The following is a 14,295-nucleotide window of genomic DNA, read 5'->3' on the forward strand; positions in this document are numbered from 1 at the left end:
TTTTTTCTTTCATGGCATTTAAGCATTTACTATTAATCAGTTATTATTAAGGTACTTGTTAAGTGCTTACTATGTGCCACACACTGTTCTAAGTGTTGGACTTCTTTTTTCTTTCATGGCATTTAAGCATTTACTATTAATCAATTATTATTATGGTACTTGGTAAGCGCTTACTATGTGCCACACACTGTTCTAAGTGTTGGACTTTTTTTCATGGCATTTAAGCATTTACTATTAATCATAATTATTATTATGGTGCTTGTTAAGCACTTACTATGTGCCACACACTGTTCTAAGTGTTGGACTTTTTTTCTTCTTTCATGGCATTTAAGCATTTACTATTAATCATAATGATTATTATGGCACTTGTTAAGCGCTTACTATGTGCCACACACTGTTCTAAGTGTTGGACTTTTTTTTCTTCTTTCATGGCATTTAAGCATTTACCATTAATCATAATTATTATTATGGTACTTGTTAAGCGCTATGTGCCACACACTGTTTTAAATGTTGGACTTTTTTTTCATGGCATTTAAGCATTTACTATTAACCACAATTATTATTATGGTACTTGTTAAGCACTTACTATGTGCCACACACTGTTCTAAGTGTTGGACTTTTTTTCTTTCATGGCATTTAAGCATTTACTATTAATCAATTATTATTATGGTACTTGTTAAGCGCTTACTATGTGCCACACACTGTTCTAAGTGTTGGGGTAGATATTCAGTTGTATTTATTGAGCACTTCCTGTGTGCAGAGCACTGTACTAAGCACTTGGAAGGAAGCACTTCCTTACAAGTGGAAAGGGTGCTAGAACTGCCAACATCGTATGGAGAATGATGATAATAGTGGCATTCGCTAAGCGGTGTACTAAGTGCCAAGGAGTGTACTAAGCGCCGGGATAGATACAAGGTAATCCGTCTCAATCGCACATGGGCCTTGGGGAGAAGCAGCACGGTGCAGTGGAAAGAGCCTGGGCCTGGGAATCAGAAGGTCTTGGGTTCTAATTCCAAGCTCAGCCACTTGTCTGCTGTGTGACCTTGGGTGAGTCGCTTCTCTGGGCCTCAGTGACCTCACCTGGAAAACGGAGAAGCAGCGTGGCTCAGTGGAAAGAGCCCGGGCTTTGGAGTCAGTGGTCCTGGGTTCAAACCCCGGCTCCGCCACTTGTCAGCTGGGTGACTTTGGGCAAGTCACTTCACTTCTCTGGGCCTCAGTTCCCTCATCTGTAAAATGGGGATTGACTGTGAGCCCCCTGTGGGACAACAAAGCGCTTAGTACAGTGCTCTGCACACAGTAAGCGCTCAATAAATACGATTGATGATGACAACCTGATCACCTTGTAACCTCCCCAGCGCTTAGAACAGTGCTTTGCACGTAGTAAGCCCTTAATAAATGCCATCAAAAAAAAAAAATTGAGACTGATCACTATGTAGGACAAGGACTGTGTCCACCCTGATTTTCTTGTATCCACCCTAGCGCTCATAACAGTGCTTGGCACATAGCAAGCGCTTGGCATAATTATTCTTCTCTGGGCTCAGTTACCTCATCTGTAAAATGGGATTTGAGACTGGGATCCCTATTTGGGACAGGGACTGGATCCAACCTGATTTCCTTCCCCCCACCCCAGTGCTTAGTACAGCTCTCGGCACATAGGAAGCACTTGGCCAATACCGTAATTAAAATAATAATAATAATGATGGCATTTATTAAGCGCTTACTACGTGCAAAGCACTGTTCTAAGCGCCGGGGAGGTTACACGGTGATCAGGTTGTCCCACGGGGGGGCTCACAGTCAATCCCCATTTTCCAGATGAGGGAACTGAGGCCCAGAGAAGTGACTTGCCCAACTGGCGGAGCCGGGATTTGGGCCCAGAGAAGTGAAGGGACTTACCCAAAGTCACACCGCTGACAACTGGCGGAGCTGGGATTTGAACCCATGACCACTGACTCCAAAGCCCGGGCTCTTTCCACTGAGCTACGCTGCTGCTCTTATTATTATTATTCTAACCACTACCCCTCGGGAGGCATGATTAAAACCGACATGGCCCACACCGAGGGTCTCAGAGTAAGGAGAGGCGAGACAAACGCCAAGTGCAAAAGGTCGGCTATAATAAATATAGAAGGGGGGCTGGGGGGAGCACTTAGGCCGCCATCAGCCGACGAGGGATGGACAATCACCTTTGGAGGGGGGTCCGATTTCTTAAGGCGTTCCTGAAGCCGGAGGCAGGGCGGCCCAGCGGAAAGAGTCCGGGAGTCGGACGACGAGGCGGCCACGGGCTTTCTCCAAAGCCATCCCGAGGCTGGGTCGAAGGGATGGGGAGAAGGGAGCTGGAAAATGGTTCGAGGCAAAGCGTCTCCCCTCCCACCCACCGGAGAGGTGACCGGTAGTGGATTCAAGTGCTTAGTACAGCTCTGCACACAGTAAGCACTCAATAAATATGATTGATTGATTGATCCAGGCCCTCACCTCCACTGATCCTGCCCGGACTTTGGGGCTTTCGCTTCGTTGATTCATTTTTTTTTTCTTTTTTGGCTTCCCCCCGCATCTTCCGCTCCTCGGGTCTCCTGAGGTTCTGCTTTTCCACTGAGGTCGAGCGGTGGCGAGCCAAAGATGATAATTCATGAGCCGCGGGGGGGACGGGGCGAGGGTCCTAGGCCGGACCGCTCCTCTCCTGCCCCCCGTTTCCGAGGAACGTCACGGATCCGTCCGTCTTCCCGATCCTCTCGCGGGCTCCTTTGGCGGCAGGCCCGCGTGGCGGTCGGGGGATCCCGACACCGACCGTATGGCTCGGGAAGAGACCCCCGGGGTGGCGCAGCAGGAGGGGCTTTGGGATGGACTCCGGGTTCTCCAAGGGGCCCCGGGTGGGCTGAGACAAGACCCCCGTGCCCGGGGGGATTGTAGGAACTGCTACTGGCTGCTTTTTTTTAAAAAAAAAAAAAGGATGCCCTCCCCGTTCCAAAATGCCACACACGTCTTTGGGATGAGGGGGAAAACTGCCGTCTGAAGGCCCCCAAAATGCCACCTGTGCCTTTGGGGTGTTTCTCTGAGGGACACCTAGGGACCCCTGACCTGCTGGGGTCGGACAGGAAGAACGAGCGGCCGCGACAGGCCAGCAATCTCCCCCCGGACCCCGCGGCTGCCGTAGGCTGAGAAAAGGAGCGACTCTGAGGTGAAGCCAAGGCAGTTTATCGCCCGTCTGACTCCAGTCTCTCGTCTCCCGGTCGAGCCGAGCCCCGTCGACGGTCACCTCCGCCCGCCCGGCACCTGGCTACCAAACCGGTAGTCGGCCAGGGCGGCGACGCTTGGAGAACGGATCCGAGCCGCCACTTTGGTCTTCCGTTTCAATCCTCCGGGGATCCTGAAATGGGTTTCCGGCTTATTCCCTCGCGGGTCGGTCTTTTCCCTTTTGGTCCGGAGCGGGTGTTGCCTCGATGCCTCCTTCTTTGGTCCTGCCGGTGTCGCGGGGCGTATACAGAGAGGATCGAGGAGCATCGCGTTTGGCGGGCGGGGGAAGGAGCAAGGCACGATGGGCGGAGTGGGGAAACAGAGGTAGGTATGGACCCGGGGGAGCCGGCGGACGGTACGGTCTCCCCTTAACCGGCCCCGAATCCCAAGGAGGGGGCACGGGGCAGGAAGGGAATGGCAATGCCGGCGTTCGGTGGGCGCTACCAGCCGGCACCTCTCCCGACACGGGGGCAGGGGAGTGATTTTTTTTTTGGCCTGAGGTGGAAACCCGGAAAGAGAACTGACCCCCACAACAAAGGCCTCGAAGACGAGAAAGGAGCCGGGGTCCAATCTGGGTGAGTCAACTGGCTGGAGAGAGAGTTTCGAAGGACAAAATGGCCACGGGCCGAGGTCATCCCCTCTCCCGGAGGAGGTGGGTGGGCTCCGGAGAGGACAAAGTGCCGGCCGCCTGCCCTGCCACGGGGCAGGGAGGAGGAGGGAAGGGGGGAGACCGTTAGGGATGGATTGATTCCGGGATGGAGAGGGGAGCGAGGGCGACCCGACGGACGGGGACGCTTTGGCCCCGCTCACGCCTCCCCCGGAGCGGGCGGCAGCTGCTTCACCTGGCGGCTGCGGACCACGGGGAGGGGGCCTCCGACCGCCCGGTGGAGTCCCGCCTCCAACGCCTCCCGCAGCTGGTCCGCGTTCACCTCGGCCAGGGGGTCGGCCCCGGCCCCGGCCAGGGCCCGCCGCCTCCGGCGCAGGTCCGACTCGGCCTCCGCCTCCCGGGGGGCCGGCCGGTCCGGCTCGGCCTGGGGCTCCCGCGGCCGGTCCGGGGATTCTCCCGCCGGCTCGGGGTCGCGGTTCTCCCGGCCGGCGTCGGGCCTCGGCCCCTCGGCCCCCGCCGCGTGTCCCGGGGCCCTCGTCTCCCTGCGGACAGTGGCGGCGGCGGCGGCCACCCCCTCGGCTCCTACATCCCCTTTCCTCTTCCCCCCGGGGCGCCCGGCTTCATCCGGTGGGCTCTGGCCGGCCCCCTCTCCGGCCGCGACCGGCCCCCGGCGATTCCCGGCTCCCGCCGCCGGTTCCCGGTCCCCAACCGGAGGCGTCGCCGGGGCCGGCTCTCCGTGGAGCCGGGACCCGGGCCCGGGCTTGGTGCCGGCGCGGTCTCCCGGGCCGGCCGGCTCCAGCGGCCCGCCGCCTCCCTCTTCGGGATTCGGAGGCCCGGCAGGGGCGGCCCCCACGTCCGGCTGCACCGGCTTCTCGGCTTCGGCTTTCGGGTCTTGGACTTCCGTCTCCTTACTCCGGGGCGGGAGCGGGCCTGCTTCGCCCTGCCCGTCGGCTGTTGACCGAGAAAAACTGAGGTCACACATGGCGGGGGGGTGGGGATACCGAGTCCCCGACCCGGGAAGTCAACGTGGGACCGGGTGAGCCTCCTGTGGGCACGGAACGGGTCTGCCAACTCTCCCAAGCGCTTAGTTCAGTGATCAGCAGAAGGAAAGCGCACGATAAATACCGCTGATTGAATAAAAATGCTAACTGTGGTATTCGTTAAGCGCTTCCTATAATAATAATGATGATGGCATTGATTAAACGCTATGTGCAAAGCACTGTTCTAAGCGCTGGTCAGTTTGTCCCCTGGGGGACTCCCAGTCTTCATCCCCTTTTTACAGATAATAATAATAATAATAATGATAGCATTTATTAAGCGCTTACTACGGGCAAAGCACTGTTCTAAGCACTGGGGCTCTAACAAGGTGATCAGGTTGTCCCACGGGGGGCTCACAGCCTTCATCCCCATTTTACAGATGAGGTCACTGAGGCCCAGAGATGTTAAGTGACTTGCCCATGGTCACACAGCAGACACGTAGCAGTCAGGATTCGAACCCATGACCTCTGACTCCAAAGCCAATGCTCTTTCCACTTGAGCCACAGATGAGGTAACTGAGGCTCAGAGAAGTGAAGTGACTTGCCCAAAGTCACACAGCTGACAACTGGCAGAGCTGGGATTGGAACCCATAATAATAATAATAATGATGGCATTTATTAAGCGTTTACTATGTGCAAAGTACTGTTCTAAGCGCTGGGGAGGTTACAGGGTGATCGGGTTGTCCCACAGGGGGCTCGCAGTCAATCCCCATTTTACAGATGAGGTAACTGAGGCGCAGAGAAGTGAAGTGACTTGCCCAAAGTCACACAGCTTGACAATTGGTGGAGCCGGGATTGGAACCCATGACCACTGACTCCAAAGCCCGGGCTCTTTCCACTGAGCCACGCTGCTTCCCCGATGACCCCTGACTCCAAAGCCCGGGCTCTTTCCACTGAGCCATGCTGCTTCCGGGCACTGTACTATGCGCTGGAGCAGATACAATCAATCAATCAATCGTATTTATTGAGCGCTTACTGTGTGCCGAGCACTGTACTAAGCGCTTGGGAAGTACAAGTTGGCAACATATAGAGACAGTCCCTACCCAACAGTGGGGCTCACAGTCTAAAAGATACACTAATCATTATTATCATTAGTAACAATCATTATCGTTGTGTAAGAATCCCCCCTTCTAGACTGAGAGCCCGTTGTCGGGCAGGGACTGTCTACCTGTTGCCGAATTGTACTTTCCAAGCGCTCAGTACAGTGCTCTGCACATAGTAAGTGTTCAATAAATAAGGCTGAATGAATACGGATAACCACTGTCATCATCATTCTCATTGCTGAATAATAATAATAGTAACTATAACAATAATAATGACTTTAAGGGAACGTCTCCCCCCGGATTGGCTCTGGAAGGGATCACGGCGGAGGCGATGCCGACTAGAACAGACGATGTCTGTTTCATCCATCTCTCGTACTGTCATTCATTCATTCAATCGTATTTATTGAGCGCTTACTGCGTTCAGAGCACTGTACTAAGCGCTTGGGAAGTACAAGTTGGCAACAGTTAGAGACGGTCCCTACCCAACGAGGGGCTCCCAGCCTACAAGGGGGTGACAGACAACAAAACAAGACGACGGGCATCGGCACCGTGGCTCAGCGGAAAGAGCCCGGGTTTGGGAGTCAGAGGTCATGGGTTCTAATCCCGGCTCCGCCCCTTGTCAGCTGTGTGACCTTGGGCAAGTTATTTCACTTCTCTGGGCCTCAGTTCCCTCATCTGTAAAATGGGGATGAAGACCGTCAGCCCCACGTGGGACAACCTGATGACCTTGTATCTATCCCAGTGCTTAGAACAGCACTTAGGAAGCGCTTAACAAACACCAACATTATCTAGTAGCATCAAATCAATCAATTGTATTTATTGAGCGCTTACTGTGTGCAGAGCACTGTACTAAGCGCCTGGGAAGTCCAAGTCGGCAACATATAAAGACAGTCCCTACCCAACAACGGGCTCACGGTCTAGAAGGGGGAGACGGACAACAAAACAAAACATGTTCAAAGCCCTTCAAAGCCCTACTGAGAGCTCACCTCCTCCAGCAGGCCTTCCCAGACTGAGCCCCCTCCTTCCTAACCCCCTCCTTCCCCTCCCCACAGCACCTGGATACATGTATATATGTTTGTACATATTTATTACTCTATTTGTACATATTTATTCATTTATTTTATTTTGTTAATATGTTTTGTTTCGTTCTCCGTCTCCCCCTTCTAGACTGTGAGCCCGCTGTCGGGTAGGGACCGTCTCTAGACGATCCCAACTTGTACTTCCCAAGCGCTTAGTCCGGTGCTCCGCACACAGTAAGCGCTCCATAAATACAATTGAGTGAATGAATGAATGGATGTGGACAGGTGACTGTGAGCCTGCTGTTGGGTAGGGACCGTCTCTCGATGTTGCCGACTTGGACTTCCCAAGCGCTTAGTCCGGTGCTCCGCACACAGTAAGCGCTCCGTAAATACGATTGAGTGAATGAATGAATGAATGAATGAATGAATGTAGACAGGTGACTGTGAGCCCGCCGTTGGGTAGGGACCGTCTCTCGACGTTGCCGACTTGGACTTCCCAAGCGTAGTCCAGTGCTCCGCACACAGTAAGCGCTCCGTAAATACGACTGAATGAAGGAATGAATGTGGACAGGTGACTGTGAGCCCGCTGTTGGGTAGGGACCGTCTCTAGATGTTGCCAACTTGGACTTCCCAAGCGCTTAGTCCGGTGCTCCGCACACAGTATGCGCTCAATAAATACGATTGACTGATTGACTGATTGACCGTCTCTCGATGTTGCCGACTTGGGACTTCCCAAGCGCTCAGTCCAGTGCTCTGCACACAGTAAGCGCTCAAGCAATACCAGTCCAGTGCTCTGCACGCAGTAAGCGCTCAATAAATACGACTGATTGACTGACAGGTGTCAGAGCGATCCCGAGGGCTTAGCCCAGGGCTCTGTCCACAGGAAGCGCTCGGTAAATACGTTCGACCGACGGAGCCGTGGGGGACGGCGGAGGGGTCCTCACCGTGTTGCGGGGGCCGGGCCTTGTCGTCGTCGCCGCCGCCACCATCGTCCTGCCTCTGTTGGCGGATCTCCTTGTGCTGCTCCTGGATGACGGCCAGGAGCTTCTCCTGCTGATCCAAAAGACGCTTCTGCTGCACCTGTTGCTCCTTGATGACCTGCAGGAGGACGGCGTGGTCCAGCAGCTCCGCCTTCCCCGCATCTACGGACGGACGGACAATAAATAAAATGATTTATTTTACTTGTACATATCTATTCTTTTTATTTTATTTTGCTAGTATGTCTGGTTTGGTTCTCTGTCTCCCCCTTTTAGACTGTGAGCCCACTGGTGGGTAGGGACTGTCTCTAGATGTTGCCAATTTGTACTTCAATCAATCAATCAATCAATCAATCAATCGTATTTATTGAGCACTTACTATGGGCAGAGCACTGTACTAAGCGCTTGGGAAGGACAAATTGGCAACACATAGAGACAGGCCCTACCCAACAGTGGGCTCACAGTCTAAAAGGGGGAGACAGAGAACAGAACCAAACATACCAACAAAATAAAATAAATAGGATAGAAATGTACAAGTAAAATAAATAAATAAATAAATTAATTAATTAATATGTACAACCATATATACATATATACAGGTGCTGTGGGGAAGGGAAGGAGGTAAGACGGGGGGATGGAGAGGGGGACGAGGGGGAGAGGAAAGAAGGGGCTCAGTCTGGGAAGGTTTCCCAGCCTACTTCCCAAGCGCTTAGTACAGTGCTCTGCACATAGTAAGCGCTCAATAAATACGATTGATGATGATGATGATAATATCGACGGATAATATCGACGCCGCTTCTTCAGCGCCTACCCCGCGCCGGGCACCGTACTAAGCGCTGGATCCACGCAAATCGGGTTGGACGCAGTCCCCTGCCCCACGCGGGGCTCACCGTCTCAATCCCCATTTTACGGACGAGGGAACCGAGGCCCAGAATAGTAATGATAATGGCATTTATTAAGCACTTACTAGGTGCCAAGCACTGTTGTAAGCGCTGGGGAGGTTACAAGGTGATCAGGCTGGCCCACGGGGGCGCTCACAAGTCTTCATCCCCATTTTACACATGAGGTCACTGAGGCCCAGAGAAGCCGCGTGGCTCAGCGGAAAGAGCCCGGGCTTTGGAGTCAGTGGCCCTGGGTTCAAATCCCGGCTCTGCCAACTGGCAGCTGTGTGACTTTGGGCAAGTCACTTCGCTTCTCTGGGCCTCAGTTCCCTCACCTGGAAAATGGGGATTGACTGTGAGCCCCCCGTGGGACCACCTGATCACCTTGTATCCCCCCAGCGCTTAGAATGGTGCTTTGCACATAGTAAGCGCTTAATGAACGCCATTACTATTATTATTAAGCGACTTGCCCAAAGTCACACAGCTGATATGTGGCGGAGCCGGGATTTGAACCCACGACCTCTGACTCCAAAGCCCGGGCGCTTTCCACTGAGTCACGCTGCTTCTCCAGAAGTGAAGTGACTCGCCCAAGGTCACCCAGCAGACAAGTGGCGGAGCCGGGATCAGAACCCATGACCTTCTGACTCGCGGGCCCGGGCTCTCGCCACTCCGCCCTGCTGCTTCTCGAGACATCATCATCATCAATCGTATTTATTGAGCGCTTACTATGTGCAGAGCACTGTACTAAGCGCTTGGACATCGACGCCGTTATGAGCGGCTCACGAGCCTCTTCTCAGAGCGAGCGGAGCGGCCTGGTGGAAAAAAGCCCGCGCCCCTGGGTGTCCGAAGGATCCGGGGTCTCCGCCGCTTGTCTGCTGCGAGACCCTGTGAGCCCACTGTTGGGTAGGGACTGTCTCTATATGTTGCCAACTTGTACTTCCCAAGCGCTTAGTACAGTGCTCTGCACACAGTAAGCGCTCAATAAATACGATTGATTGATTGATTGATAAGTCGCTTCACTTCTCTGGGCCTCAGTTCCCGCCTGGGTCAGAAGGGGATCAAGACGGAGAGCCCCACGTGGGACAGGGACTGTGTCCAACTCCTCCCGCAGCGTTTAGTACAGTGCCTGCCACATTCTGGTGCACGGGAAGCAGCGTGGCTCAGTGGAAAGAGCCCGGGCTTTGGAGTCAGAGGTCATGGGTTCAAATCCCGGCTCCGCCACTTGTCAGCTGGGTGACTCTGGGCAAGTCACTTCACTGCTCTGGGCCTCAGTTCCCTCATCTGTAAAACGGGGATGAAGACTGTGAGCCCCACGTGGGACAACCTGATCACCTTGTATCCCCCCCAGTGCTTAGAACAGTGCTTTGCACATAGTAAGCGCTTAATACCATCATAATTATTATATTATTATACTGCGGCGCCCTGACTTGTTCCCTTTATTCTTCCCCCATGCCAGCCCCACACCACTCACGTACATTTATTTTATTTTGTTAATACGTTGTGTTTTGTTGTCTGTCTCCCCCTTCTAGACTGTGAGCCCGCTGTTGGGTAGGGACCGTCTCTATATGTTGCCAACTTGTACTTCCCAAGCTCTTAGTACAGTGCTCTGCACACAGTAAGCGCTCAATAAATACGATTGAATGATTGAATGAATGAATGACTATCCATCAATTATTTATTTTATATTAATGTCTGTCTCCCCCTGTCTAGTCTGAGCTCGTTGGGGACAGTGAATGTGCCTGTTTATCGCTGTATTGTCCTCTCCCAAGCGCTTAGTACAGTGCTCTGCACACAGCAAGCGTTCGATAAATACGACTGATTGAATGAATGAACACTAGTTGCTTAACAAATACTAAAAAAAAAAAAAAGCAGGGCCTCTAAACTGTAAGCTTGTTGGGCAGGAACATGTCTGCTGACTCTCCCATCATCGTCAATCGTATTTATTGAGCGCTTACTGTGTGCAGAGCACTGTACTAAGCACTTAGCACTGTACTAAGCGCTACTTGTACTTCCCAAGCGCTTAGTACAGTGCTCTGCCCACAGTAAGCGCTCAATAAATACGATTGAATGATTGAATGAATGAATATCCATCAATTATTTATTTTATATTAATGTCTGTCTCCCCCTGTCTAGTCTGAGCTCGTTGGGGACAGGGAATGTGCCTGTTTATTGCTGTATTGTCCTCTCCCAAGCGCTTAGTACAGTGCTCTGCACACAGCAAGCGTTCGATAAATACGACTGATTGAATGAATGAACACTAGTTGCTTAACAAATACTAAAAAAAAAAAAAAAAGCAGGGCCTCTAAACTGTAAGCTTGTTGGGCAGGAACATGTCTGCTGACTCTCCCATCATCGTCAATCGTATTTATTGAGCGCTTACTGTGTGCAGAGCACTGTACTAAGCGCTTAGCACTGTACTAAGCGATACTTGTACTTCCCAAGCGCTTAGTACAGTGCTCTGCACACAGTAAGCGCTCAATACGATTGAATGATTGAATGAATGTCCATCAATTATTTATTTTATATTAATGTCTGTCTCCCCCTGTCAAGTCTGAGCTCGTTGGGGACAGGGAATGTGCCTGTTTATCGCTGTATTGTCCTCTCCCAAGCGCTTAGTACAGTGCTCTGCACACAGCAAGCGTTCGATAAACACGATTGATTGAATGAATGGTAGTTGCTTAACAAATACTATAAAAAAATAAAGCAGGGACTCTAAACTGTAAGCTTGTTGGGCGGGAACATGTCTGCTGACTCTCCCATCATCATCAATCGTATTTATTGAGCGCTTACTGTGTGCAGAGCACTGTACTAAGCACTTAGCACTGTATTAAGTGCTTAGCACTCCCAAGCGCTTAGTCCAGTGCTCTGCCCCTAGTAAGTGCTCAATAAGTACCATCAATTGGTTCCTTTGTTTTCTAGACCACAGGCACCGAGGGGGTGAGAGGAGCCGAGGACTCCCGGGGCCCGGCCCGACCCCGACACCTAATTGAGCGCCAGGGAGGACCCGGTTTCCCTCCTTCACATAACAGCTCCCTCGGCTCCTCTAGACGGGAAGCTCGTTGTGGGCAGGGAACGCGCCTGCCGACGCTGTTATTCCGGACTCACCCAAAGCGCTTCTTCCAGTGCTCTGAACACTGTAAGCGCTCAATAAATACCACTTAGCACTTTGTACATATTTACTACTCTATTTATTCTACCTGTACATATCTTTTCTCTTTATTTTATTTTGTTAGTATGTTTGGTTTTGTTCTCTGCCTCCCCCTTTTAGACTGTGAGCCCACTGTTGGGTAGGGACTGTCTCTGTATGTTGCCAATTTGTACTTCCCAAGCGCTTAGTACAGTGCTCTGCACATAGTAAGCGCTCAATAAATACGATTGATGATGATGATGATGATGATGACTGTATATGTTGCCAACTTGGACTTCCCAAGCGCTTAGTACAGTGCTCTGCACACAGTAAGCGCTCAAAAAATACGAATGATTGATTGATTACACACTGAGATTAACTCTGTTGTCCTCTCCCAAGTGCTTAGTCGAGAGCTCTGCCTAGAGCTCAGTAAATACCATTAATTGAGAGATCGCTTGGTGACTTCTCTGGCCTGCAGCGCCCTCAATCCATCCTAAGCCAAAGGGGCCGACCCGTCCCGAAAGGACCCCAAGAAACAACCCAGAATAATTGTGACCTTAGGTCACTTCACTTCTCTGGGCCTCGGTTACCCCATCTGTAAAATGGGGATGGAGACTGTGAGTCCCCCGTGGGACAGAGTCTGTGCCCAACCTATCTTGTATCTCCCCCGGTGCTTACTATGGTGCTTGGCATATAGTAAGCGCTTAAAAAACAGCGCAATTATTATCGACAAAGACGCCAGTTCTGCCTCGGAATGGGCGATGCCCACGTAGCCCACTTCAAACCGATTCCAATCCAGGGGTCCCAAAATGGAAGCTGTTTTTTCCTCTCTTCCTCCCCATCCCTGCCGCCCTACCTCCTTCCCCTCCCCACAGCGCCTGTATAGATGTTTGGCCAGATTTATTACTCTATTTCACTTGTATACATTTACTATTCATTTCGTTAACGATTTTTAATTCTATCTGTTCTGACGACTTGACACCTGTCCACACGTTTTGTTTTGCTGCCTGTCTCCCCCTTCTACACTCTGAGCCCGCTGTTGGGTAGGGACCGTCTCTATACGTTACCGACTTTGACTTCCCAACCGCTTAGTACAGTGCTCTGCACACAGTAAGCGCTCAATAAATATGATTGAATGAACGACTACGTCCGGCCGCCGGGAACGAGTCGGAGACGGATCCCCGGGGAGCGGGCTGGGGGCGGCGCCCGGGACCCCCCGCCTGCCAAGGGTGTCCCCCTCCGCGGGACGAGGCTCCGCCACGCATGCTCATGCAACGCGCTTCCCGGCCCGGGGGGACGGGGTCACGCTGAACAGCCCGGGAACTCATTCCGGGTTCCCGGTGCCCGAGGCGGGCGGTGGGTTTTGGCCGTTCGGACGCCGGCCTGGCGCTCCTACCTGCGACTAGCTTTTTAATCTCGGCTGTTTCAGTCCCGTGGAGAAGCGTTAAGGAAGAGAAACAGATGGGGAAACCGTCAAGTGTCTCCGGGGCGCCGGCAAAACGCACGAGGACAAAAGCACCGGAACCGATCGGAAGGGGCCGGGGCGGGGAGTGGGACTGAGTGACACGATCGGCGTAAAAATAGGGTCCTCCTCCGACCCAAAAATCATACACCGGGTTTGCACTTTGGGCAAGTCACTTCACTTCTCTGGGCCTCAGTTCCCTCATCTGGAAAATGGGGATTAAGACTGTGAGCCCCCCCCCCGTGGGACAACCTGATCACCTTGTAAACTCCCCAGCGCTTAGAACAGTGCTTTGCACATAGTAAGAGTTTAATAAATGCCATCATCATCATCATCATAAGCGGTGTGGGGCGGGTGAATAAAGGGAGCGAGTCAGGGCCGTGCAGAAGGGAGTGTGAGCCCACTGTTGGGTAGGGACCGTCCCTGTAGGTTGCCAACTTGCACTTCCCAAGCGCTTAGTACAGTGCCCTGCACACAGTAAGCGCTCACTAAATACGATTCAATGAATGAATGAGTGGGAGATGAGGAAAAGTCGGGGCTTAGTCCGGGAAGGCCTCTGGGAGGAGATGGGCCTTCGATACGGCTTTGAGGACGGGGAAGAGTCGTTGTGTGTGGGATTTGTGTTTGTTGCCCACTTGTACTTCCCAAGCGCTTAGTACAGTGCTCTGCACACAGTAAGCGCTCACTAAATACGATTGAATGAATGAATGACTGAGTGGGAGATGAAGGAAGGGGCTCAGTCTGGGAAGGCCTCCTGGAGGAGGTGAGCTCTCCTTGACAAGACAAGAGGCAGAGCCGGGATTTGAACCCCTGACCTCTGCTCCCAAGCCCGGGCTCCTTCCACTGAGCCACGCTGCTTCGGCCTTGCCCACTGTTGGGTGGGGACTGTCTCCATATGTTGCCAACTTGTACTT

At 52.5% G+C, this 14,295-nt stretch overlaps 1 protein-coding gene across 2 annotated transcripts in view; it reads right to left on the reverse strand.

Moving 5' to 3' along the window:
- Positions 1–2,089: 2,089 nt before the first annotated feature.
- SLC38A10 (solute carrier family 38 member 10) overlaps positions 2,090–14,295 on the reverse strand; it is a 45,576-nt gene continuing 33,370 nt past the window's right edge. The window contains exons 15-17 of one of the 2 annotated variants that reach the window (XM_038742071.1): positions 13,316–13,339; positions 7,879–8,076; positions 2,090–4,786 (exon numbers count right to left, since the gene is read on the reverse strand). In XM_038742071.1, coding sequence (XP_038597999.1) covers positions 4,035–4,786; positions 7,879–8,076; positions 13,316–13,339 — 974 coding nt within the window. In that variant the 3' untranslated portion in view covers positions 2,090–4,034. The remainder of the gene's footprint in view (positions 4,787–7,878; positions 8,077–13,315; positions 13,340–14,295) is intronic. The other variant, XM_038742072.1, reaches the window with a different exon arrangement.

The sequence above is a fragment of the Tachyglossus aculeatus genome, unplaced genomic scaffold (assembly GCF_015852505.1).
Source record: "Tachyglossus aculeatus isolate mTacAcu1 unplaced genomic scaffold, mTacAcu1.pri SUPER_34, whole genome shotgun sequence".
NCBI classification, from domain to species: Eukaryota; Metazoa; Chordata; class Mammalia; order Monotremata; family Tachyglossidae; genus Tachyglossus; species Tachyglossus aculeatus.